General features: G+C 38.0%; 1 protein-coding gene across 1 annotated transcript in view; it reads right to left on the reverse strand.

Annotated features, from left to right (window-relative positions):
* Positions 1 to 1,357: 1,357 nt before the first annotated feature.
* NDNF (neuron derived neurotrophic factor) overlaps positions 1,358 to 27,753 on the reverse strand; it is a 39,310-nt gene continuing 12,914 nt past the window's right edge. The window contains exons 2-4 of the mRNA XM_019024925.4: positions 13,647 to 13,835; positions 7,869 to 7,993; positions 1,358 to 5,693 (exon numbers count right to left, since the gene is read on the reverse strand). Of these exons, the coding sequence (XP_018880470.1) occupies positions 4,300 to 5,693; positions 7,869 to 7,993; positions 13,647 to 13,834 (1,707 nt within the window). The 5' untranslated portion in view covers position 13,835 and the 3' untranslated portion in view covers positions 1,358 to 4,299. The remainder of the gene's footprint in view (positions 5,694 to 7,868; positions 7,994 to 13,646; positions 13,836 to 27,753) is intronic.

Below are 27,753 nucleotides of genomic sequence, written 5' to 3' on the forward strand. Positions count from 1 at the left end.
ATAGCCAATCCCACCCTCTCTTTCTTAGGATCTAAATAATGACAGAGTAAGATGAAACTGTGCCTAAGACCTTGAGCTATTCATTCTTGAGCTAATGGTTTTTCTGTAATGAAGATCTACAGCTTTTTATTTCTATTACATTTAGAGTGAATATTTACAAATATCTTCGAAAGAGTTCTAAGGGTCCATCTGGAAAGGCATTTTAAAAGACTTTACTTCTACACTTTGATGACTGATTCTCAAAGGTCAGGAATGTGGACTGTAGAGAAATGAAGGAAATCTTGCCAAGATGCATGATCAACCACTCCTGGGAAATGAAAATGTCCATCAGCGAGACGCAATTCTGACAGAGAGGATGGTGATCTGGGTCCAGTGCTCCAGTGTAAGATTACATGAAGGACAGAATGCAAACATTAATAAAATCAAGTTACACTGGATCTCTTGTGTCTCTTGACTTCTTAGATCTCTCAGAGAAAGAAATGAGATAAAATTATACTTGTCTCCACACCCTACTTCTCTCCCTGTTCTTTCTCCTACTTCCCACTTTCAAAACAACAAAGGCCCAAATCCCCAAAGACTCTGTATTTTTCTGGCTAAAACTCTCTGGGGAAACACAATTGTGAGGGTGCCTTGATGCTTCCCAGGTCATTTGGTCGACTACATATAAAGATCAGCTAAAGTCTGGCAGTGGTCACTCTACTTGGTCACAGGGAGAGGGCCAGAAGGCAGGCTCCCAGCCAATTGTATCTCTGTCACACCATATCAGAGTGGGGGAAGGAAGTGGCTGGAGATGCTCCAGATGACATTGTCCTCCAAGTTAGATGCTTTTGTGTTGTTCTGAAGCCAGCCAGTGAATAGAGACAAAGAAGTATACTCTGGGTGAGTTGTCCCATGCTTTCTATAGTGAAGAAGTGCTTAAGATGAAGTCCTGAGTGGACATTAAACTGGGAGTAAGAGAACCTAGATTCTAGTCTTAATTGGGCCTCAATTTCCTCATCTGTAAAATGAGATGGTAGAACTAGATAATCTCTAGAAGGGATTGGTAAAATATTGGAAGGGACACTGGATTGGTTTCAGCTACAATGGATCCCTTGAATATATACAAAAGTGTAGGTGTGTGTGCACGTGCACGCATGTGTGGTTTCATTCAGAGTCAAACCGTTAAGAATCATTAAGCCTTTTTCAAACTCTGAAGTTCATCTTTGTCTTTTTTTAAGTCTCTTCATCATATCAAAATCATTTTTTCAAATGTGTTGAGTAATGAAAATAAGTGCTTTTCAGCACTAATCCTTTAATGCATGTTTAAACATTTAATCTAGAACTGATTACAAAGTAATTTAATGAAGAAAATAATCTGTTATAATTCTTATAGATGTTTATTAGTTTTTAGATTTAAAAAAAACAGGGCTTATAATTAAAGCAATTCACTAATGATCTCACAGCCTCAAGGTTGTATGTGCATGCAAACCTAGATTAGAAATACTTTGTCTCTAAAAATAACAAAATGGCCATAACATTTTTTTTCTTACAAGTTTGAAGTGGTCAATTATGGGTAACACATACATTCCTAAGGAAATCTGAAATGCTCTTGAAGAATAAGTTTCTTTGAAATGGTAAGTAACACAAAAAGTGTACTTCTTTTTTTGGAAAATGATTCACAAATAACCCCTTTAAACCAGCAATTGGTGATTTATATTCTGGTCAGGATTTTGGAGTCTGGGCAATGCCATTACTTAGCTGTTTTGACTATGAGAACTTTTACAAATTTATTCTGACTTCTATGATCTTTAATCTCTTTTCTACACCTGAAAAATAATAAAGATTGTAAACTAGATGTCCTCAAAGATTCTTCCCTCCCCAATGATACATGACTATACTTGGGACTCTCTAAATGCCCTGCTGTCAACAGAGCTATCCTGAAGCTTACTGAACACAAGGTGGTGCTTTCATATGAGCTTCTTTCTAGTTCTTTTGTTAATTAAGAACAAGTTTTTGTTTTTTGTCCCCAGTTTAGCCAAATGCTCCTGAAATAGAAATGCATTAGTAAATAAGAGAGCTTCATTTTTAATAGGTTTTCCCCTTTCTTTAGGAGTGATAGAAGTTTCATAATGTGTATTTCGTTTTCCTAATAATTTCAAAAAGGCAAATTTCACTAGGGCCATGAAAGTATTCTTGGATTTATCCAGACTATGTAGAAACCACCATCACAGCTGGCTAAAAAGCAAAAGCTTGGTTAAATTGACTTGGCGTGGTTCCCAGGGTTTCCCAGGCATTAGGCAATATCTGAAAGTTAAGTCTGTCACCTTCAGAAGCTGCAATAACTCTTTGATTCACTGTAGTCCAATTTAACACATTGTTATGTAATAATATATATGTGAGTAATATGAGAAAGCTGATTTTTCTTCAACGGCAGCACATTCATAACTTAGGATATAACATCTCTGGGATGTTGTCAATTTTAAAGTCTCTCCTTCCTAGTTGGTTGGTTACATAACCATGGGGGTACTGTTCTTTATCTGTTAAAAAATTCTTTCAGGTGTCATTACTGTTGTGTATAGATGTGGTCACTTTTGTTTAGATATCTTAACACTGAGGAGTTGGATGAGAACGTTTTTAAGGGACTATTTTCCCCTAAGGCAAGCAGAGCATATTTTATAAGGACCACCACTTACACTACCTTAGTCATAGCCATCTATACTCCACAGGAATGTTGCTGTTGAACGCCCACCATATGAACGGCAGTGTCAGCATGCAGGGGGCAGTGTAGAGGTAAAGTGATTACACCTGTCCACACTTGTAGTCACAGCACTTTAGAATCATAGAATTCTACCAAAGACAACCTCTTATAATAGAAAGTATCTAACAATGTCATCTCATCTAAATCTATCACCACCAAATGTTAACAGATGGGAAAGGGAGATGATGGGAGGTAACGGATTTTCTTAAAGTCATATTGCTTTAGGTGATTGTAAATTCCAGACTTTTCTGATTCCTGGACCAATATTCTCGTAACACCTCATGATTTATGTATAGAACCTGTGGAGAATGAAGCTACTTAAAAGTGCCCTTTGTGCACAGTCTCTGATAAAATATTTGTTATGATTTGCCTAAATTGTCTCTTACACTTGAAATTACTTTTAAAAAATCCATGAAAAATCAAAGTTAAAAGTAGCAGACCATTAATGTTATAAAACAACAGCTTTCCTAGTTTTCTTCTTACTAATAAAAGTCCTGATTGGTGTTTGTTAAGTTGCATCAGCTAGAGATTAAAATAATTATTTAACTATTTCGCTAAGATTCAAACAGATGGAAAATGCTTGAAATACCTTAATTTTGTACTTAAAATAAATGCTTATAAAGTGATATATTTTAGGTTATTAAGGACAATTTGTTGAATACTTGTCGAGTTAGTGTTTGGCTTGTCCTATTCTTTTAAAACAAGTCTATTATAGCTCTCTCAACTCTCCTAACAGCTGGCTCCCATTCAACGTCAAAAATACAAATTTTAATAACAATTTCTAATGCCATAGTAACTTTAGAGAGATGGGGCATCCCTTTTTAATTACTAAAAAAGGGTCTGTTTTGGTGCCAAACTATAGAAGGTGCAGTTTTTAGGACAGATTAGAAATTGAATACACCAAGGTAGCTGCTTGGGAAAATGAACAGTATATAATCTAATCTCTTTAATTTTATGTACATGAATATAATGTATGTCAACTTTGTACATGAGATACATATAGTATTTAAACATTTTACTCAACAAACAAGAATTTACAATAGCAATATAACTGACTAGAGGGCTATCAACTTAATAATACTTAGATTAGATCTGTACTTTAATAGGAAAAGAATTTAATAGTTTACAATCATAGAAACACTGACATTTAAAACAAGAATTTATAAAATAATTTATATATATCCTAGCATCTATAGAGAGGAATGATTTGCATTTGTGGGTGTGTGCAATGAATGGCATATTTTAAATTTTTAGGTAATAAAATAATTTAGAAGCAGTTCATGCAGTGGTCAAAGCAAGGAATGGCAAGTTCCTTCAAGAAGCCCTCTATCTTTGACACCAACCGGCATCAGACACACACTAGGTACCATGGGGCACGCTAGAACAAGTCTCCCTCAAGAGTTACTTATATTAAACATCAATATACACAAGTTGGTATCCTTCCTTCCATAGTACAAGTACAGGTCACAACTTCTCTCAGCTGTGGGAGTAGTCAGTTTATACTTAAAGTGATTTAATGTCTCTCCTGGAGTTCTACATAATATATCTCTATAAGAAGGTAACTAACAGAACTTTCTAGTTTTCACAACCTTACTCTGATACTTTACAGAGTGCCCCCCGTGTCCTATGACATAAACATCCAGCAGGTAAGATTTGCCAGGCTGAAGACCTTTAATTGTTTCTGTGGTCACTGCTTTCTGCAGGTTTTGACTGTGGAAATATTTACAGAGGACCTTTTCTGACTTCTTCCTTATATCTGGTCCTAGACATTGGTTTTGCTCTCTTTTCTTCTGGTCTTCATTGTAGTTATCATCCACTTCTTTTTTGTAGATGCAAAACTTGTTCCTTTCCTGAGTGCCTAGCCAAGCCACGGTGGCCGAGGAACAGGTACGGAGCTTGTCAAAGGCTTTGATTCTTGTGTCTTCAGGAAGAGAGGGAAATGACTGCTTAGTAGGCCTTGTGGTAGCTAGAATTTTCAACATAGATGCTCCTTTCTTGTTTCCTTTCAGTCGAACGAGGTATTTCGCTTTAGGTTTTCCTCTAAGCTGAAACTGCTGAATGCCTTCCACATTCTGAGACAGAAGAAGTTTCCCATCTCTTCTCACTTGGATTTGGACAGCATCCAGACAAGAGTGAATAAAGAAGGTGACTTTTTGGTGAGAAGAGACTGGAGCAAACCGTAGAAACTTTGCTCCCTTCCTTTTAACAAATACATCTGTTATCTTCCCATCTTTTAGCTCAACTGTCTTCTGTTTGGCTTCTTCCTTGGTCCTGGCAAAGGTACCTACATAAGCGGTGCTCATGTTGCTGTTGATGTTGACCACAAATACATCAAAGTAGTACTGCGTGTCGGGTTTCAGATCAGAGACGGTGAAGATGTTCTTGTTTCCTATGCAGATTTTCTGAATATCAACCTTGGGCCTGGAGTAGACATGACGCCCCAGTTTTGGGGAAGGCTTTGCTTGGAAACTGCGTTCTTTACCTGAATTATCGGAAGGAAATCCAAAGTGGGCAAAGTCAAAGGGGCTGAAGTCCAGACCAGGTTTCGGTGCCATCATAAAAGCATCATCTGCACTCAGTTTTGCTTCCACTGCGCAGAGACTTTTGAAATTGTGCTCTTTGTTGATGACCACACAGTACTGAATGGGTTGTTTCAGCAAAGAGGCAGTGGGGCTTGGTTTCCAGGCCAAAGTGACCGTGGTGCGCCCCAGTGAGGTCACATCTACTCTTGGATCATAGGGTAACTCAGGGTACGGCTGATCAGATTCTGGAGTTGTGGTGGCATATACTTTGAAATGTGTGTCTTTCTCTGTTGAAAGAAGATCCAACTGATATAAACCGGATGGGGAACTAGACGATATAAAATACTCAACATCATTGCCTTTGTAGGAGAATAACTCAGTGCCTTCCTCATTAATGATCTGCTGCTTCTGCTGTTCAAGAGGTTCCAGATCACCTAGAAAATACAAGAGAAGCACAGGCTACTGTCAGGGCATACACTGTGGCTTGCCAACCTTAAGTTATCCTTTTATCTTATTTTTTCTCCGTTATGAAAATAGTACATGTTCATAAGTAAAAATATTTATAAATGTGTTCAAGATAATATTTATTTTGACCATTATACATAATGCTCTTATATATGTGTAAGGCTTCTCTGAATTTAAATTATTTCTTCAGAGCAGAATCCAATTAGTAAAAATTTTAGGTCAGAGACTGTAAACTTTTGAGACATTATTAATCCTGACTGTCAATCTGCTTACCAAAAGCATTGTATCAGTTTGCATTTGGATGGCCAGCCATTTTGCTAATTTCACGGCTGTTAGAAGGACTAGACAATCTGATTAAAATACACAATATAAAGTACCAGTAAGAATATTTGGCTGGGTGTCATGGCTCATGCCTGTTATCCTAGCACTTTGGGATGCTGAGGCTGTAAGATTATTTGAAGCTGAACCTGGACAACAAAGAGAGACCCTGTCTCTGTAAGAAATAAAGATAAAAAAATTAGCTGGGCATAGTGGCACATGCTTGTAGTCCCAGGTACTTGGGAGGCTGAGGCAGGAGGATTGCTTAAGCCCTGGAGTTCAAGGCTGCAGTGAGCTATGATTGCACCACTGTGCTCTAGCCTGGGCAACAAAGCAAGACCCTGTCTCAAAATAAAATAAAATAAAATAAAATAAAACAAAACAGAACAAAACAAAAAAAGAATGCTTAAGGTTCAACGTATAGAACGTGCGCCCAGGAATAACACAAGAATAGTGTTAAAGCTAAACTAATTTTTTCCATATTTTGTTACCGTAAGTATCAGATATCACACAGATATCAGTGTATAGATTAGTTTCCAGGGCTTGGTGAATGACTGGGTAGCTACAGTGAGAAGAAACCTTTTCCAGCTTATCATTGCAGGTTGAAAGTGAGCTATACAGAATTTCATATTCCTAAACTATGGGATAAACACAATCATCAAACAGACATATTAACATCAAGATTTGGCCAGGTGCGGTGGCTCACACCAGTAATCACAGCACTTTCGGAGGCCAAGGTGGGCGAATTGCTTGAGCTCAGGAGTTTGAGACCGGCCTAGGCAACATAGTGAAACCCTATCTTTACAAAAATACAAAAAATTAGCTGGGCGTAGTGGCATGCACCTCTGGTCCCAGCTACTTGGGAGGCTGAGGCAGGAGAATTGCTTAAGCCCAGGAGGTGGAGGTTGCAGTGAGCCAAGATTACAACATTGCACTCCTAAGCGACAGAGCAAGACCCTGTCCTGAAAACAAAACAAAAAAAGCCCATCAAGATTTGTTTTCTGTATCTTCGTCTCTTTACTCCCCATACACACTTCCATAATTTTCCTAATTGCGATGTTTGCTCCTCTTTGTAACTACTATAGCTAGCCTTTGTAGATACATATACATAGTTTTATATATATGTACATATACATATAAAGACTATGTATATATATAGTCATTTGTAGGGCACCCATTGTCAAGCCTTCACCTTTAACCTATGATGCCCTTAAAGAGCTTTCAGGGTGCCATACAAACTCTTCTCATTTCTCTTTTATTTTATTTGCTCTCTATCATCTGTCTTCTTTAAATGCTTAGCCCACTCATCCTACTAACTTTGTTTTCATCTTGGCCTTTAACTGCTACTAAATGCCTCTCTGCTTCTCTGTTTCCATCTCTTATTCCCTGGAGATCAGAGGTTCTTAACCTTGGCTGTATATTAGAATCACCTGGGGAGTGTGGCTAAAAATCCCAAAGTTTGGACCTCACCCCATTCCAATCAAATCAGACCTTTGCAAGATCTAGGCATCAGCAGTTTTTAAAGCCTTATACGTGATTAGGATGTTTAGGCAAGATTGCAAACCACAGCCATAGAGGCTAGTCCAAACCTCTCCCCTTCTCCTCAAGCCGTCAATCCCCGTACCTGTCTCTCCTAACCTTTTATTTTATCAGGATCAGTGTCATCTGATGCCACCCTCCCACTTCCCTTATCTCCGTCTCATACCTCCAGATTCACTTGTGCACCCATGCTGCCTTTTCTTACTAACACACAGAAGGTTGTATGTTTCACAAGCATTAAAACCATCCATTCAAAGGTCCAGGGGCAGATCTATCCCGCTGCTTACCTGAGCCCTCCCCACTCGTGTCCTCTGGCAGCTCCTGGAGGCTCAGCTTCCACTCCAAAGGCGCATCACAGGGCGTCACAGTGACTGATAATGGAGTATTGTCTTCTTCAACCACAAAGAAATACCTGTGGGAAAGTGGACCACTTTAGACCGTGGTAATTCTAACATTTACAATCAAGACTTACCAGAAAAATCATTTGGTTTTAATTATCTTTTTCATTTTATAAATTTTATAAAATTTTCATAAAATGTCATTGTATTTTCCCTTAACACAGTTTAATAAAATTGGCTATTTGACACAAAACATGATACAGCATTAACTGTGGAAGTCCAACAGCCCCAAGGATCTGCAACCAGATTTATCATCAACAAATACAGTGTGAAATAAAACACATTGAACCCAAAGTATTTTGAGTTAAAAATCAACACTGACCTGTTGTCTGGTATTATTTAACACAGGCCCCGCCATTGCAAAATAAATCACAACCAAGAAAATTTCCAGGTTTGTTGCCCTATAGGTGCCGTGCTTTCCATACATTTGGTGATAAATTTGTACATTAACTTGAGGGCACTCTGACATAGTTGCAACTATTTCAAAAGAACATTTTCACAGCAACCTAGTTCTAAAGTGTATGTTTGTCTCTGGCAATATAACGCTGTATTCACATTTTTACATTAGTGACTTTTATTCACAGCTTTACTATTTCATATCTTTTTATTCGTTTGTTTTGAGACAGTCTTGTGCTGTCTCCCAGGCAGGAGTGCAGTGGCGTGGTCATAGCTCCCTGCAGCCTCAAATCCTGGGCTCAAACGATCCTTCCACCTCAGTTTCCTGAGTAGCTGGGACTGCAGGCGTGTGCCACCATATCTGGCTGATTTTTAAATTTTTTTGTACAGATGGGGGTCTCACTGTGGTGCTCTGACTGGTATCAAATTCTTGGCCTCCAGTGATCCTCCTGCCTCAGCCTCCCAAAGCACTGGGATTACAAGTGTGAGGCACCATGCCTGGCCCATTTCATATCTTTTGGAATGGCATTATCTAATCACCATTTGAGAAATACTTTAAAAAGTAAAGAGCACTGTGTCAGTCAGTAGAAAGACACATTTCTCTATCACAGGTTTTCTGTTGAATTAAATAAGTTAATGATTTTAAAACAAAATTTAAAAAATCAAATGTTCTACTCTGTGCTTTCCCCTGAGCCTTTATTGCAATGCCTTAAAAAGAATAAAAATATTGCTTAACTACAGAAATACCATATACTCTTACTCCAAATGACTTAGATGGTTTCATTTAATTATCTTTCAAAACCTATAATCTTGCCAATGAGGAAAGAGTGGTTTCAGTTCTGGCAAGCCCAGAGTTGCTCATTGATTCCATGCAGAGAAAAGCAGGCTTTGCCTCCTGTGGATTGAACCTCCTGGATATCTCTTGCCTTCCTATTCTCTCCATAACCCTGACCAACACTGACCACCAGAGCCTCCGACCCCAGCGGTCTCTTCTGCTGGTTCCTTCTCACCTCCCTGAACTCTAATGTTGGGAGTGAACCACAGGACTGTGCTTGAACGTCTCTTTTCTACCTATGCTCACTCCCTGTGTGACCTGTGCTTGAACGTCTCTTTTCTACCTATGCTCACTCCCTGTGTGACTTCATCCAGGCTCATACAATTAAGGAATTTTTCCCTAAGGCTAAAACCTAAAGCTCCGATAGGACTCTCAGCTGGAAATCACATAGTACATTTGCTTTTTTAGGAGATTCCTCTTGCTGCAGTTTTAAGGAATGATTTGGAGGTGACGAAAGTGGAGGTACGGGAAACTACTCATTAATTCATCCAACAAACATTCCTTGAGATTTATTTTAGTCTTTGAGACTAAAGAAAAAGCATCCCTGAAGAAATGACTTTAAATGTGAGTTGGGGCAAAGGAGTTCTTTTCAGACAGAGAAAACCACATCCCATAGAAGGTAGGGTGAGTAGGGTTCAGAAACTAGAGAAGTCCTTTGTGGTTTGAGCACAGAGTTAAATGGGTAGTGACAGGACAAGAAACAGGTGAGGTAGGCAGAGGTCCTGTAACTACAGAGGTTTGTGACTCATACTCACATTTAAAGTCATTTCTTCAGGGATGCTTTTTCCAACTCACTCTGGATCAGGTCCTCTTATGCATTCTCAGAACGTCCTATACTTTTTACTTTTGGGCACTTATTGTTACTTGTGACTATATAATTGTATTATCATTTGATTAATGTCATTTTCCTCACAAGGGCCCTGTTAGGGTTCATTTATCACGCCTTTGTATTCCCAGCAATTAACACAGATTTCTGCATGTATGTACTTGATCAACATTTTAAAATAATTGAATTACTAAATAAGTAAATAAAACCTAAGAATCCTAACACCACACTTCTTGTTCTAGCCTGGTTCATATACCTAGAGTCTCCTTCTATCTGAAGATATAGAATCTGAATTGAAATACAAGTACTTCCCCCAACCACCACCATTCAAAGATGCTTTTGGAGACGGAGAATGGGAGAGGGGCAGTGGGCAGACAAATAAAGTGAAGACCCTATCAATGCAAAAGCAACTTATTCATATAACAGTAAAGTTAAACAATCATCCAAACAAAATAGATGATTGAATTGTTTACTATATGGAAAGTTTAATGTACCATAAGCATTCCTGAACAGTGTCGGAAGGCTTAATTTTTAATACAGTCTACTTTTTGTGAGTAGAATTTTGTCCCTTTGGCCAGATTGCATGGGAGTTATTAACCACATAAACATAATTGAACCTATCTATATTACAAAGAAATAGGTACAACAATATAACTAGTTTGGCATCATATAAGTAAAAGAGTGTTCAAAACTTCTTGTTTGATTTTAGGTTTTATGTGAATAGCAGAGCTAACCAAAGGCACAGAAGAAAACAATGTACAAGTTTGTCTATTACCTTCTGTTCTCATTTCACACAAGGAAGTAGTTTATTTCCAAAACTGTGTCTTAGTAACTTAAACATAGGTCATAGGTGACCAATTACAAATAAAACAATGCTTTCATTCCACAAGATAATGATTATGCATATAAAGCAGCAGGGAGTCCCTCTAAGTTAACATTTTCATATGGAAGCACTTATGATTAGGGATAAATGATAATTAGAATATACTTAACAATTTGACAGATATTTATTGTCTACCATGCACAAAGCAACTGTAGAAGAGAGTGACAATCAGAGATGACAGGACATAATCTACATGTTCGAGATATTTACTGGCTAGTGAGGGACACAGAAACGTAATTAATAGCTAAGGAAACATGGCCCAAATTATAGTGCCGAAGCTGAGGGATAAGCACACCATGAGCCATTTAGCCTTTGGAATTTATGTATAAACATAAGAATAATTAATGCATTTGCTGTCTTTTTAAATTTACTGCTGTGCAACTTTATCTGGAATTTCTTTTTTAGTTGGAATATCAACAACATGTTTGTGTGCTTATCGTTACATATTTCACCCCTAGAAATGAAGTTTCTACTTGTGGCTATAATCCTTTACTAGTATAAGTCTGCTTTTACTAGTGTATGTTAACATTTTTTCCTATTGTGGATACCAAGGGCCTCAATAATTATTGGTGGAAAAGAGATAAATATAAAGAATGAATAAATGAGAGAAATAAAAAGAGAAAATGTTGTTTTATAATGTCTCATAATAAAAACATGGCGCTTTACTTTAAAAGTGTAATTTCTAAAACAACTCTTACAGGCAAAACTTATTTAATTTTTAAGAAACTGGAAGACTAAAGAAAGATGAATCATTTAATTCAGTGATTGGATTACATAATATGGAATGCTGTATTTAAAGTATATTGCAAAGAAGGCAGTGCCCAAGTGCATTTGGGAAATGAAAGTAATTTCTACAGAAAAATTTTGATTTGATTTCACTCACACATAAATTTCAAAGGACAAAATAATATGAAAAGCCAAATGTGCCCAGCAAGAACTCAGTTAATAGTTAAGATTAACTTGAAGTATTATGACTGCTTTGTATGCCTTTTACTGTTTTCACAGACTCAATTTTAGTCAGGACCAAGAGAGCAAGTTCCTTCAATGTAATCATCCTTTCCTTTTCTGCCTTCACTCTCATGAATGTCATTTAAAGATTCAAAATTATTTTATATGTTATTGACAAGTCAGTTACTAGTCTAGTGTGTTCATGCAAACAAATAATTTTACTCGAGCAGTGCCAAAATGATATCCGAACAATAGTTCACTCTAGTTAATGTAGGAAAACTGATCACCTATCATCATTTTGACTAACCAGATGGAAATAAGACTGGGCCATTCAGTGGAAGGGGTTCAGACCACCATCTTCCATGACTACTGTTAATCAAAACTGAAAAGATGACTAATGATCTGATACATCTCAATCTCTAGAAAATGGGTTATTGATGTTCTGAAACAGTTTAATCCTTCGGAATTTCACTGTATCCCAGGTTAGAAGGAGCAACTGGTTTTGAAATATAATTATCCAAAGATTAACTGTGTGTGCTAAACTTACAAAGGGAGAAAAGAGTTTGAGCACTACAAAATAGGTAACTTTAAATGTAATTAATTTATAACATATTATTTATATTTTATATATATATATATTTTAAAGGTCAAAATATTTAGAAACTTTATGTGAGCCCAATTTGTTGATGCTGGAGTAAAGGTAAATAAACCGTGTCAGTTTTTATGACTGTTTAGTTTGATTCTCTCAGAATATGATAATATTTGTTGAAGAAATATTATACTCATAAAACATAATGCATTAAGTGTGGTGTCTCATGCCTGTAATCCCAACACTTTGGGATGCTGAGGCAGGAGGATCACTTGAGCTCAGGAGTTAGAGACCAGCCTGGGCAACATAGTGAGACGCCATCTCTACTAAAAATTTTAAAAATTTGCGGGGCAAGGTGGCACACACCTATAGTCCCAGCTATTCATGAGGCTGAGGTGGGAGGATTGATTCATCCCGGGATGTTGAGGCTACAATGAGCCATGACCGTGCTACTGCACTCCAACCTGAGCAACACAGTGAGACCTTGTCTCAAAAACAGAAACAAAACTTAATGCAAACTCTTGAAGAATCATACATATTCATGAAAATTGATTTCATTTTAATCCTACAGAATCCTTCTTAGAAATATCCTACTGTACTGAGGCCGGGCGCAGTGGCTTACGCCTGTAATCCCAGCATTTTGGGCAGCCAAGGAGGGCGGATCACGAGGTCAGGAGATCGAGACCATCCCGGCTAACATGGTGAAACCCCGTCTCTACTAAAAATACAAAAAATTAGCCAGGCGTGGTGGTGGACGCCTGTAGTCCCAGCTACTTGGGAGGCTGAGGCAGGAGAATGGCGTGAACCCAGGAGGCGGAACTTGCAGTCAGCCGAGATTGTGCCACTGCACTCCAGCCTGGGCAACAGAGCGAGACTCCGTCTCAGGGAAAAAAAAAAAAAAAAAAAAAAATCCTCCTGTACTGAAAAGAAGAAAATAATCATTCCAAAATGTAAGAAATGCAAGCATTGCCTCCTACACGCAAAAGGAGATGACAATCAGCAAGAATCAAACAGCCTCTATTTCATAATTAGAAGTTGCACTGCCATGTTCCCCCTTACTTACAGAAAATCGGTAATGCCATTCATAGGTTGATTTGTAACTTAACCTAAACTAAGTCTAAAGGTTACTCTCCTTTTTGGAGGCATCCTTTGTGAGCTTTTTAATAAAGAAAATCCTGCAGGGAGAATACCTTTTAGGTGTATCTCTAAAGAGATAACTGCTAATTTCAGCTCCATCTGGAATTACTGACGAATCATGAAAAAATGCCTTGTCCCGGATCTGCATCTGAAAAAGTTCCTCATCCCGGGTGGGTAACTTCTGGGTCCTTGAGCTGAGTGGAAACAGGAGCCACAACAGACACCAGTGGAGCAGCACCATCCTGAGGCAACAGAAATGACTACTTTATTAGTTCTGCAGGCAGACACTCAGGCAAGTCACAGACTTTCTAAAGGGTTAACACTATTTTAGCTTTGATGGAAATTTAGGGACGCATCATGTATTTTGGATACATACACATGATCTTCAAGGCAACTTTACTATATTTTTTCTTCAAACATTTTCATGATGTTAAAAATAAATTCACTAGAATTTCAGACATTAAAAAGATTTTGAAATGAAAAGACTCTTGCTGCATTAACTTCTCTGGGTATTCAGAGAGAAAGTCCTCACTTCATTACAGCAGAAGCCTATATGGACATTGTAGATAACGCTATATCAATGTCTCAAAGCTTGCACGAAAATAATCTCTTAAGGTCAGTTCTTTGAACTATTATAAAAGTTATACCAATGGTTGGTTGGTATCATTGCTCAGCAGTCAAGTTGCTAATTGCTGATATGGTTGAACTATTACATTCAACATAAATCACACAGACTCATTGAGAACCAGAAAATTATCACTGCTCAATTATTTTTATTCTTCCCTAAAATCTGACTAGGGATTATACATATATAACTCTCTATGTAGTATTATGCTTTTTCCAAGATCAAATTTTCATAAGTCAGGGATTTTTATAAATCATAAAGTTCATCTCCTTCACAGATTAAGCAATTTGTCCAGAATCACAAGATGAGTTATTAGTTGATGTTTAGTTGTTATCAGGTACCAGAGTCTTCAACACAACGTTGACATATACACCTCTATCATTTTAGAAAGTGGGCTTGAACCTTCACTCACACATCAAGCCAGAAAGGTGTATATTTAGAACATTTGTCTTAACCTCCAGCAGAGTACTTTCACTGAGTTACATTTTGGCATTTGTCACTGACTTTCATCAAAGATCCTCTAAGTAATGATGGATCATTCTCTACTGCACATTGCTGTAGGGGTGTTGTCAAAGACACTGTCTTCCACACGTCTTGGTGTTCCCAACAGGAAGCCCCAGGTAGGCAAGTTCCTTGACATGACAGGTCTCATGAAAAAACTTTGCTTCCTCTGACCATTTGGTATATTTTTTTTCCTCACAGAAAGAAATATGTAAAGAATTGTTTTCCTTTACCTCTTTGACTTAACATACATCAGGGAATTAAAGCATTAGAGAAATATAGTGTTTTCACATTGAGGTACTTTAAATAGCAAATATTTGTGATAATTCAAGATGAAGTGAATGCCAGTTTTATTTTTAAATGGACATTACTACAGTCAACCTCTACTTAAAACATCATTTGATTTTAATTTTATCTTTCTTTGAATACTATCAAAAATTGATTCAGATTGCAAAAATATATAGTTTGAAAGAAATAACATTCTCTTTTTTACAATGTGGACCTGAGAGTTGGATTTTTCACAACGAGCTTGTGCAAAACGCATTTTACTTTTCTCCAAATATTCTTTGCTGCTCTGTGTTCTGCGGTTTTCCATACAAAATATCTGCAGTGATTTAGAGCTACTATGTGCAAAGCACTGTTCTAAGTTCACGAGTTGCATTACTACTTTTAGTCCTCACAATAAGCCTGTGAAGTAGCTGCTATCCTATGCAAAAATTAAACTCCATTAGGTAAGCAGAGAAAGGATACAAATACAGGTGGATCTGACTGCAGAGCCCAGTGTTCATCCTCTGCACTATCTCTCCAGAAAGCCATAATAACTTATTATGAGGCTTTTCTTTCCCACTCTCATTTCTTAATTGTATTGCAAGTGTAAAATTCAACTGAGAGCTAAGAAACTTGATGTTTAGCTTCAGTTCCTAACTAGATGTGTGATCTTAGGCAATTCACCTAGCCACTCCGGACCTCAGTTTTTTGAAGAGTTTGGATGGGTGATCTATAATCAGCAATGCTTCTGAGACAGAATAAACTTTTCTTCCTAAAAAGCTGGCAGTTTAAGAATAAGACCAGGCCTTCTTAAGTTGCCTGAAGTAATCTCTCCCTCAGATATCCAGATGATTGTCAAGGAGAAATCCAAAAGAACTTGGGGATGTCAGTGGGAGCTCATGAGAGTTGCTAACAGTAGACAAGGGCTATGTCTGCAAAAGATGGCTGGATGGATCAAAGTCAAGACTAGGTTGATATAATCTAACCAAGCAAGGACATGGTGGACTGACCTGAATGGGACCTCCCTCACTGCTGTCTGTCCCTCCCCTCTGCTCCTCTTTTGTTTGGAGCTAACAGAAACCGAAAATCCAAATGGCATTTGCTATGCTGCCTCTGTTTAGAAATACCATAGACATGCCACATACAATTCTACAAGTTTATTTCTCTTTGTAGTACCATCCCCAAAACTTGCCTTATGAGAACAGACGAGGCCAACTAAAGAAGAAAATCTCTAGAAATAGCTAGAATTTCGCTTTCTGTACTTGTTAGAAACTTATAGCAAACATGCTATCAGAGCACTTGAAAGCGAGATACACAGGCATATTTGCCTCAGAGCCACTCAAGGCTTACCTCCTTAGGCCCCATGTTTGCCCACAAAGCTGCCAACCAAGGTGCCACAGTATGACTTAGCAGGACAAGCTGCCTAAGGACCCAGGGTATCTGGGATATTTAGGTCAGCCCGAGTTGGAAAAATAGTGTCCATTGATAGGAACTTTCCCTGCATCCTCAACTGCCCTAGGAAAGAACTCTCTTTTTATTAAATCAGATACTTATAAAAAATGAATTCTGGCTGGGCGCAGTGGCTCACGCCTGTAATCCCAGCACTTTGGGAGGCCAAGGCAGGTGGATCACGAGGTCAGGAGTTTGAGACCAGCCTGGTCAACATGGCAAAACCCCGTCTCTACTAAAAATACAAAAATTAGCTGCGTGTGGTGGTGGGCGCCTGTAATCCCAGCTACTTGGGAGGCTGATGCAGGAGAATCGCTTGAACCCAGGCAGCGGAGGTTGTAGTGAGCCAAGATCATGCCACTGCACTCCAGCATGGGCGACAGAGCCTCCATCTCAAAAAAAGAAAAAAAAATCTGAGATAAAAACAATATTAATAAACTTTGTTGTATACATGCCACATGCCAGGCATTCTTCTAAGTTCTTTAAATATATTATTTCATCTAACGCTAGCAACAACACTATAATGTAGGCACTATTCTTTTTTCTCATTTTAAAAATGATCAAAGTGAGACTTAGATAAGTAAGGTCATACAGTAAATACTATCTGACGTAAAAAATATGAACTATTTATTATAGGTGGCTTAAAATATGGTAAATCTGATTATTATATATTCTCCAGTTCAGCTACTTAACAAATTAATATTAGTAAACAAATTCAAGTTATAGGATTATGCAGAGTAAGTGTTGGGAGGCAATTCTCCATGGGTCTCTGTGTTTGCTTTTGCAAGTACTTGGGAGCAGAAGTACTGACTGCTTTTGTTCCACATTATCTTTTCAAGGATATTTGTATAGTGAGCAGTCTTGGCAGATAAAGCCTCTGGAGCAAAGAGCAGGCATGGCTACCACCCATTATAAAAGATTTTAGGTCCCTAAATTCAGGGATCCTCTCCTGTAATAAAATCCAAACATGGCCTAGTGCCTGCTGGCCCTCTTTGCATCATCCTGTGGGAAGTGGGGGTCAGGGAGCCAGTGGAAGAAAATAATGATACTCTGCCTGAGTAATACATCGCTCTGAGTAATAAAGTCCTTTGTCTCTGACCCAGGAGTATCTTGCCTTCTTCTAGCATCCCTGAAACGATGACAGACTAATTTATTAGCTTGCAAGTGGGCTAAAATCTCAAGTCTTTCATAGTTTTTGACACTAAGCTTCTATTTATTAAACTATTTTACTGGTTTACCTACTTTATTGGCTCAGGTAGATATTTTTATTTAGGCAATCACCAATAGATAACGGACTGAAACTTTATCTTTTGCTTTATCAAAAACATCATATTTCCCAAACTAAAATTCCATCAGGCCACATTTTTTGTTTCTGAAACAGTTTTAACCATCTCAATTGCTATGCCAGTTATGGGCAAAACACACTTTTCAAAAAAGTTTTAAAAATTTGTATGGACCCCAAACACAGGAATTTATACTCTTGTCAGATTCTGGTTCTACAAATATTATCTAATAACATGCAACTACTGTTGGGGAAAAACTTAAATATTAGGGAGCACTGATGGCTTGTTCAATTTGGTCATGTTACAGGCAGAAGTTAAAATGTATTTACAAGAAGCACTGAATATAGTTAATCAAAAAATGACTGTGTAGATACATTGTATATATTTGTACAACTTATATTGACTGATAAAAAATTGAAGCTTTACATAAATATTATTTAAATGGTGGTTTTAAGATTTTACACATTTTTCCCTAACAATAAAATGTCTCAGATATACAACTTAAGAATTAGTCATTGAGAATAAACAAATGAAAATTCAGTCTTGTTAAGCATAAGCCTTAAATTGCTTTATAAGAACAGACTTTTTTTCTAAGATTACAAAAGTGCCCTCTAATGGCATAACTTTTCCTCTCATTTCTTTTTGTTACTTCTAGGTAGGCAGAGCTTATCTAGATTTAAACTTTACATTAAATAACATCAATCAGAGTTTCACTTTAAGTACTTTCTTTTTTCATGGCCATCTGGTGGATGATGTAGGAAATGTGTTTGCACAGCAACAAATCTTGCTATCTTTCTACAATTGAGGCTTTAGTTCAAACATAAGCTGAAAGTTGCTAGGATAATTCCAAATATTTTTATTTTGCTTGGCAGATCAACTTGGTTGCACAGTATCCACAACCCAGAAGAACTTGGTGGTGTTACTCTGATACTGAAAAAATTGACTTTGTTTCAATTGAAAAGTTCTAATGAATAAAAGACATAGATGTAATCTATAATTCTGCTATTTTTGTGTTGTCAAAGGCCTTCTTCACATTTGGCACAAGTCCTCAGATCCTGCTAAAACTGAGGTGAGAAAATAAAAATGACCTAATGATTTGATACAACTCAATCTTTAGAAAATAGATTATTGGTGATATGAGATTTTTCTTCGGAATGCCAGTATCCCACAGGGGAAATAAAATTGTCCAAAGGTTAACCATATAGTCTATACTTCCAAAGGTAGAGATGGGTTTGGATAATCCAAAGTAAATAACTAGTTTATATGGTGTATGAATATATACACACACATATTTTTAGATCAAAAATGTGGAAACATTATGAGTTCAATCAGCTGATATTGGAGTTAAGGCAAATGAGTAGTAGTCCCCAAAGAGGAAACTTTTAAATATAAAAATGGAACATCTGCTGCCCACTTTCTTGTGAGCAGGTAAATACTATACAACCCAAGAGATATGGAGAAGGGATTCTTTCTAATGTTTTAGGACTATGGTGATGGGAACTTGCTTCTCCCCTTCATTTCCTCCAGTTTTAAAGAAAATGTCAGTGAATAGATTTAAAGCGTTTTTATTGTTCTGCAAGGAGTAGGGAGTGGAGCAAATGATGGATAATTGAACATGTACAAACAATTCTAAGCCTTTCTTTAGCATTAATTTAAACTTCATATTCTATGGAACTTTTAGATAAAATAAACTGTCCAACTGACCTGGCATATCTTTTTCCCACAAACCTGTGGAAATGCTTGTAAATTATAAAATGGTCAATGGTAAGCAAAGTAAAAATTTAAAGGGAGTTTGAGTAATTCGTTGTATCAATTAAATACCCAGAATTACCTCTATCATCACAAAAAAGCACAACATACCCTACAAAAATTCAACTTGCCCCAGAATGTCTATAGCAGTTCCACTGCTGTCATTTTGCAAAATTTATCTGCAATTACATAAGATCAACTAGTCAATTTACCCATCTGGGTTAAACCACTGGTTCAGTTAGTTAACATTTATTCTTTGAAATTGTATGAACAGTGATAAGAAATAAATCTGGCTAATTTTTTTTCCTTAAAAATCCACTAAGTGGTTTTACCACATAAAACAATTAAGACTTTTAAGAGCAGACTCTTATTTCAACCACTAGAAAGCTTGTCTTTAATATTTATAGACTGCCATTTGGCTATATTATCTGAGCAATTCAAACAATTGCAAATCTGGTAGATAGAAAGTTCTTTTGGGCTTTCATGTAAAGGTCCAAGGCTCTCAAAATAAAAGACGTGATATAAATTAAGGCACTGTGACCCTTCTCATCACTGTAGCTTCCTCAGAACAGCAGCCAACAGCTTTACCTACCTGTGATAACATGATCAAAACAAATTCCTCCATCCCTCTATCACCAACAAGTTCTTTGCAGAAATGTATAAATGTAGTTGTGAAAAATGTCATCAAGCTCTTACACACTTTACATATTATAAAATTTAAGATCAGATTCATCACTATAAATATAACATAAAGTATAAAATTTGAAAAAATATATAGCATCACTGAGATTCGCTTAAAAATTATCTAATGTGCCTGATCATGTGCAGGCCACGAAGTTGAAATACATTTACAATGACAAAAAAGGATGGGCATTCTGATTTACTTGAAGCAAATGTATAGAGAATAAATGGAATCTAATGTTTAACTAAAGAGAGTGGAAAGTGCATGATTATAATTTGGCGAGAATAATTTCAAGGAACGGTCTGCCACAGAGATTTCTGTTATTTTCTTTTCCTTTCTAAGTGCAAATATTTAGTCTTTTAAATTTCTATTTTCAAACTCAAGGGCATTTGTTTTTGTTTGAATCATCCACGTCACATTTGATAATAAATCTGAAGCATTTGGTCTAGGTGTAAGAAAAAAATATATAGCTTTAGTTAGGGGAAGAGCCGTGTGTCTGCCATGACTTGCTGGGCAGCAAGCGAAGGGGACTGCACACTTTAATACTGAATGTCCAACATGTGCCAGCGTGGATGTACGGATTCCTTCGAGGCAAAAATGCAGCAATCAAAAGTTGAATTCCCAAAAGGTGTTTTATTTTGTTTTCTTTTGCAAACAATGAAAATGTCTGAAGTTAGTTGTTCTTAAAAATCCAAATCTGTTAAAAATTTGAAGGAAGTACAGCATATTATGGGCTGACATTTCCATACCTGAAAAGGGAGAAATAAAGCAGATGGAAGTAAAGGATTCCTGGTCTGCCCTGACGAGTGGTCTCTGGCACATGCTAGGTGAGCTCACACTCTGCGATAACACGCCAACTTCTACCCAACCCAACGCAGTAGAGCCGACATTATGTACAGAACTCGTGCACTAAAGCTCTCTAAATGCAGGCTGTCAGTACACAGTGGCATGATTATTAAGAGTTTTAGAGTTCATTATGTCAATAATCTACAGATTAGGGACCTGCACATGCATTTCAACTGCAATGATTTCAGCCTCCCTTAGCACTTCTCTAAATGACTGTCAACTTTCCTTCTGGAAGGAAATTAAATTAATATAAAAAAGCAATGTGAAATTAAAACATGCCAAGGATTCGAATAAAGTTTCCATTCTGTCATGCACTCCCTCTGAGTCTCATGATGCGGAGTTCCTAACAGGGATAATGTTAGGGCATTCTAATTTAAAAGATGGCCAAGCGTACACAATCAGAATTACTTCAAAGAGGATCAGATTTTAAAGTAAGTAATCTTGTATTCCCATCAATATTAATGCCAATGAGAAGAATAATGAATAATAGAACTGGCCGAAATAAATGTCTCATAGATAGGAGTAGTCTGTAATTCAGGAAGCCAGACCCCTTTTAGTAAAGAAAGGAGTAGAACTCTTAAAATGTATCAGATGGATGGTTAGAAGATATGACAAACTTCAAAAGCAGTGTATGGGAGAATGCAAAGAAAAACTGGAACAGAATACTAAATACTTTCTTCCTATCAAAATGTCCTCTATATGTGAAACTGAGATAGCTGGGATAACTTCCACTGTCTTAGGTGATGCTAATGATTCTTAGAATAATGAACGCCCCAAAGGAAGGAATAATATGCTCGGTTGCTTTTCTTGCTTTTGTTTGGCAACTAAGCCTTATTTCCTGTTGATCTGCAACAAAACGAAAATGACTTCCTGTGCAACATTCCCCAAAGCAGTTTACAAACTGCTTATCTCATTCTCTACTGAAATTTAGCTAAGATGGAGCATGGCAGCGCGCCAGCAGCATTCAGCAACAGCACATATCAGCCTGGAAGGTGAGGCATGAATTGTTGTGGTCAATAAAAAAATATTGAGTCACTGCAGTGTGTAGCACCATAAAAATTTGATTTTTTATAGCCATTTATCCAAGAAGTTAACTCTTCAGTAAGTCACTCCATGGATTTCTTAGGATACCAAAACCTAAATATGGCCAAAAGAGCAAAAAATGAAGAGAATAAGAGTTTGTCAAATATCGATGTCATACTCCAAACTCAACTGGGTAATGTGAGGTCTGAAAAAATATGTATCTTAGGAACTTAGAATCTATTTATGGGGCAAAATGTACCTGCCCAGCCCACAGAGTCCAATGTCAGCATTTCTACTCATTCATTATTTTTTTAATTCAATATCTATATAATACATTTTTGCTACATGCCAGGTACTCTTCTAGGAACAGTGGTGACCTCAGGAAGTGAGTGTTCTAGTGGGAGTGACAGGCAACACATAAACAGATACACAAGAAAATACTATTGCTTCTAGCTATGCTAAAAATTAAAATAGGCTTCTGTGAAAGACAGTGTGGTGATGGGCATTTTAGATTATTTAGAGAAGTTTTCCTCGAGGAGATGACATTTATGCTGTCATCTGAATGACAAGAGGAAGCCAATGAAGCAAATAAATGTCAGGAGAAAAAGCATTCTGGGCAGAGAAATAGCTGGTGCAAAGGCACCAAGGTTGCACTAAACTTGAGGTATTGACAAAAGGAAAGGACATCATTGTGGAACAGAGTGGGTGAGAGAAGAATGGAAGACCAAGTGCCAATCACATAGAGATTTACATCCATATTAAGGGGTTTGGATTCTGTTCTAAGCGTGTTGGGAAGGCCCCCATCGCCAACTTTTTTGAGACAGGGTCTTGCTCTGTTGCCAAGGCTGGAGTGCAGTGGTGCAATCATGGCTCACTGCAACCTCTACCTCCTGAGCTCAAGAGATCCTTCCGCCTCAGCCTTCTGAGTAGCTAGGACTACAGGTGTGTGCCACCTTCCTCAGCTAGGTTTTTTTTTTTATTTTTGTATAGAAGGGATCTTGCCACGTTGCCCAGGTTGGTCTCAAACCCCTGGGCTCAGGTGATCCTTCCGTCTTGGCCTCCCAAAGTGCTGGGATTACAGGCATGAGTGGAAAGCTCTTTAAGCATGGAAAGGCCATGAAGTGATCCAAGCTTTTTTAGGAATAACCCTGTCTATTGTGTAGAAAATGGATTTCAGTGAAGTGGTAGTTTTAAAAGCAGAAAACAACTTCATCTTTCTGAAACAAAAAGATCAGATGAAGGCTACTGCAGTTGTCCATGGTAGAGATGGTGGTTTTTTCAGCTTTGTAGAGGAGATGAGGAATAATGGAAAAACTGGAGATATGCTTTGCAGCTGGATTGCCAGAATGTGCAGGTAAGTTGGAGGAAGGAAGTGAGGAAAAAAGAGGGATAAAAAATAACACATTGATTATAGGAATGTGCATATGATAAAATGACAAACAGAAAGTACTGCAAAGGTGGAAGAAATGAGAGAAATAAATTAGTTAAGCAGAATTTTCAGGTGGCATCAAATAGCCTGAATAGCTGTCTATCTTAGATGCAGTTTTAAAAACTGGTTATTATATTTAAGAAGGTATTAGAAGAGAGGAGAAAAAGAGGAAGGCATTCTCTTTAAATGATGAGAAACATAAATGAGGAAAGGCTACAGTGGAAAATAGTAGGAAGTGTGGCTAAAAAAATAAAAAGACTGATTTCAATTATCATGGTGGGAAATGGGATCTGCCAGAAACATGGATGGTTGAAGAGACATATTAGAGAAAGGCAATACATACACACATGCACACACACACACACCCCAGAAGTTGCTTCTTTGAAGTTAAATTTTAAGTGAAGGGATGCATATTATTTGAGGCCAACCCATTTGTTGAAAGTACCCAGAGAAGAAAGAAGTCCAAAGGCATATTTTCGTCCTGGAAAGTGGTTGTTATGGTAAATGAGCAAGAAATAGAATTAAGAAAGACAGATACAGAAGGTATGAAGAAAATCTGACAAGAAAATATTACTATTTGGTATATGTGACCAGAACTCTTCATAAACTGTATCCAAACAGATAGGCTAAATAAAACCTGTGAGCCTTCCTACAAAATCACACCTGCCAAATACCATATAACTTATGCTACTGGGCACTTATTTGGAAAGAAGCACCATCCCTGGAGGAATTCTAAAGGCAATGGAATAATCCGGAATGTAGCGAACTACACAGGCACCAGCAGGGAAGTGGCAGATGGTAAGCTCAGTGAAGAAAAGACCAGGAGGGAATTGACTGCAGTCACTGAGACAGTTGAGAAAACCAGGCTAGAGAGAGTAAGGAAGTGACTGGCAGCGTCTTTAGGATGGACACCAAGCTTTGACGTATAATACTCTACAGGGCAGGTCAGCAATCTTTTCATACATTTTGCAATACACATGTTAAATTCTCACTAAATACTGATGGATCAAATCGAACTATCACTATCTCTTCTGAATTGAGATAACTACTGGTTTTGTTTGCTAGTAACAGCAAGGATAAAACTGAAAGACTAAAACAGAATACTACAGCAAAAAAAAAAGATTCTAAAAAACTGTCAATCATTTCATTCAGGCACGACCTTGAATTTCTGCATATTTTCCATCTATCTCAGGCCATATGTACTATCTTCTTAAAGGATCTTCAACATTCAAAAGGTTTTTCTAGTTCTACTTACCATATTAACGAGACAAGGTACTTAACATGATTCAAGTTCAAAGATGTTTCTGTTCTTATAACAAACCTGGTTTTAAAAACTGCCTTGGTGATTCTACTGGCAATGTCCGTTAAACACATGGGTTGCATCCTCCCTAAAGTTTCCAGCAAAGAAATCTTTTATAACCCAGCTTCCAGTGATGTAGTAAGCGATACCCACCAATAAGGCAGTGACAACAGAAAAGAGCAAGTGTGGTGGGATTATGGAGTGGGTAATTCCACAAATATAAGTAGGGCATTTACTGTGTACTAGGCACTGCCTGACGTGCTGCGAATGAGGCAGCGAACAAGATGTGTGAAGATCTTGAGCTCGTAGAGCTTATACTCAGTGGATAAGAGGGATGAAAAACAAGTAAAGAACAAAGTGTAGTTAATATAATGATCCCAGAGGGCACTCTAAAGAAAATGATACAGGCTAAGGGACTAGAGAGGACCTGTAGAGAGGTGAAGGCTGGGGAAGAAGGGGCCCTTCTAGGCTAAGTAGTCAAGAAACCCCCTCTGAAGAAGGAACATTTCAGCAAGGGCTCACATGAAGAGTAAGCCATACAGAGTCATGGGATTTTGGAACCAGAAGGGACTTTTAACAGATGAGAACACTGAGGAAGAGACAGCAGAAAGACAAACACTGGTCTCCCAGGCTTCGCACCTGGGAACCTGCCTCATCTGAGTTAACTGCAACCATCAGCCACTAAGAGGGACACGCTGCCAAGCCACAGGGACTGGAAGACAGGCACTGGCTCACCAAGACCCGGCAGTCAGGTCAGGTGAGGAATAACTGGCCAGTGTTAAACCCAGGGAGGCCACCAGATGCTCTGACGTCCATTATCAGATGAGACAGATTAGAGGCTCTCCGGCTCGCCCAGCCAGTCCCCATTGTCAGCATGGTTTTAGGGAAAGGAGCTTGGAGCTCAGCAACATAAAGGCATATCTGACAAAGCCATTCCACTGAAGGAAGCAGTTTGAAAGGTAGGAAGTGTTCCTGCAGAGGGAGGATGCTTCCTGACTTTCCGGAGTGAGATACCCAAAACAGAGCGCTATAAAATCTCCGGGGAAATTCTTAATAGGATTGCGACAGTGTGGTGTTTACTTAGATGGTTTGTTATCTGAGCTCTCCCTGTACACTGTCAATAAGTCAACCAGTGTTTATTAAGTGCCTACTGCAAGTCCCCTGGGAACCTCAGAGGCCAATAAGGTGGAATTACAGTCCTCTGGTGAAACCAAAGACTTTGTTTCTTATGTTACTTTCTCGTCTCACTTGAATTATAGTTATTTTTATATTTTTCTTGTCCTTATAAAAAAGCTCTTCATGGGGCTTATATAACACAAGTTTATGAACAAAAATTACTTTTTACTCCCCTTTATATTCCCTACATAGCTGTTTTTACTTTTCCCATATAAAGTAGGCATTAGATAAATATTTGCTAAATTATACTGTTTTCAAGAGGCTAACAGCAGACAGTAAAGCAATCTGAAATATCTCCCATCAGAAAAATTCCTAAGATTTCTGTATTGTGCAAAGAAGTTAGGGGCGGCTGTTTACCAAACCCTCAAGGCTAATTCTTAGCTTCAAATTCGTTCTCCTTCTGAAGCCCAGGCACCTAACCCTCAAGAGTGTAAAATAACTCAGCGGACACCTCTGCAAGCCAGACTTGAGAGTCAGGCTTGAATTTGAATCTGGGCTCCACTCCTTCCTCTGCCAGAATGCTTCCATGCCACTGTGACTGTGGGCAGATGATGCAACTGCTCCGAGCCTCGGTTTCCATGTTTGTTGACTGAAGTGAACAGTAGGTCCTGACGAGGCGGCTGAAGCATATACGAAGATGCTGCATGAAAATCAGGACATGCCAGTGCAGCAGCACAATCTTTCCAATTACGAAACTAGGGACTTCCATACTATCTGACTTTTCAATCCCCATGTCCTATTAATCCTCAAATCCTGCCACTCTACTTGCTGTGTATTCTCCCAAATTTGTTCTCTTTTCTATCCAAATTGCCAAAGCCTCAAATTATCCACTTATTGCATCTCACCTAACTGCTCTCATACCCATTTCCAACATCTCTCATTCATTTTCTACAGTACTGACACTGGCATCTTTACAAACAAAAATCTGTTTCACTCTTCGAAAAAATTAAAAGTCAGATGGCTTCCCATTACCGAGAGGTTGAAGTCTACGGCCCATGAAGTCCTTCACTCTCAAGCCCTGCACTCTACCACACTCATTTCCTACAAGCTCCTCACCCTCTGCTTCATATTCCCAGCAAGTGCCTCTAGCCTGGGCACAGGCCACTTCTTTTGCTAGGATGCCTTTACTGCCTCTCTGGGTGGCAAACGTCTACTCATTCTTTAAGACTCAGTCCTCAACAATGACAGAGAAATTTGGCTGTGCACATTTTTATGCTCATATTTCTATTGAAGACCATCTTAAATTGTTTGTACATATTGTGGAGTTTCCCAAGGGTAGAAAAGGAATCCTACATATATCTACAAGTACTATAACTGATAGATAGTACTGACCACAGAGCCCAACATTAAGTAGATACTCATGACATTTTGTGGGTGCATAACGAATAAATGAAAAAGAACATTCAAGTTAACTATTGTTGCTGATGTATAGAATTTGTTTCAAGAGAATATAGGCTAAATAGCAAATAAAATATGAATGCTTTTGACAATTTTATGGGTGCTAAACTTATATATAATAGGCTATTGTGTGAAACCTAAGTAGTCTGGAAGCATATCTCTAATCTGATGGAGGGGACATCACGGATATCCACTGGCATGGCTGCCATACAGTGATGGCATGTGCTGGATGATCCGGGAGCCTGGTATAATTTTTCTGTCTTTAAGAACACAAAAATGTCCTAAGAAAAATAGCGTATTACTCAGGAGGGCCTCTTTCCTCTGAAATCATGTAAATTTTGGTTTGGTTAGGATCTATTCTGATCTGAGCACAGGAATGGCACAGACGGGTGCTTCTCAAATCTTTATGTGCACAGAAATCGCTCTTTTCCC

This window comes from Gorilla gorilla, chromosome 3 (assembly GCF_029281585.2).
Source record: "Gorilla gorilla gorilla isolate KB3781 chromosome 3, NHGRI_mGorGor1-v2.1_pri, whole genome shotgun sequence".
NCBI classification, from domain to species: Eukaryota; Metazoa; Chordata; class Mammalia; order Primates; family Hominidae; genus Gorilla; species Gorilla gorilla.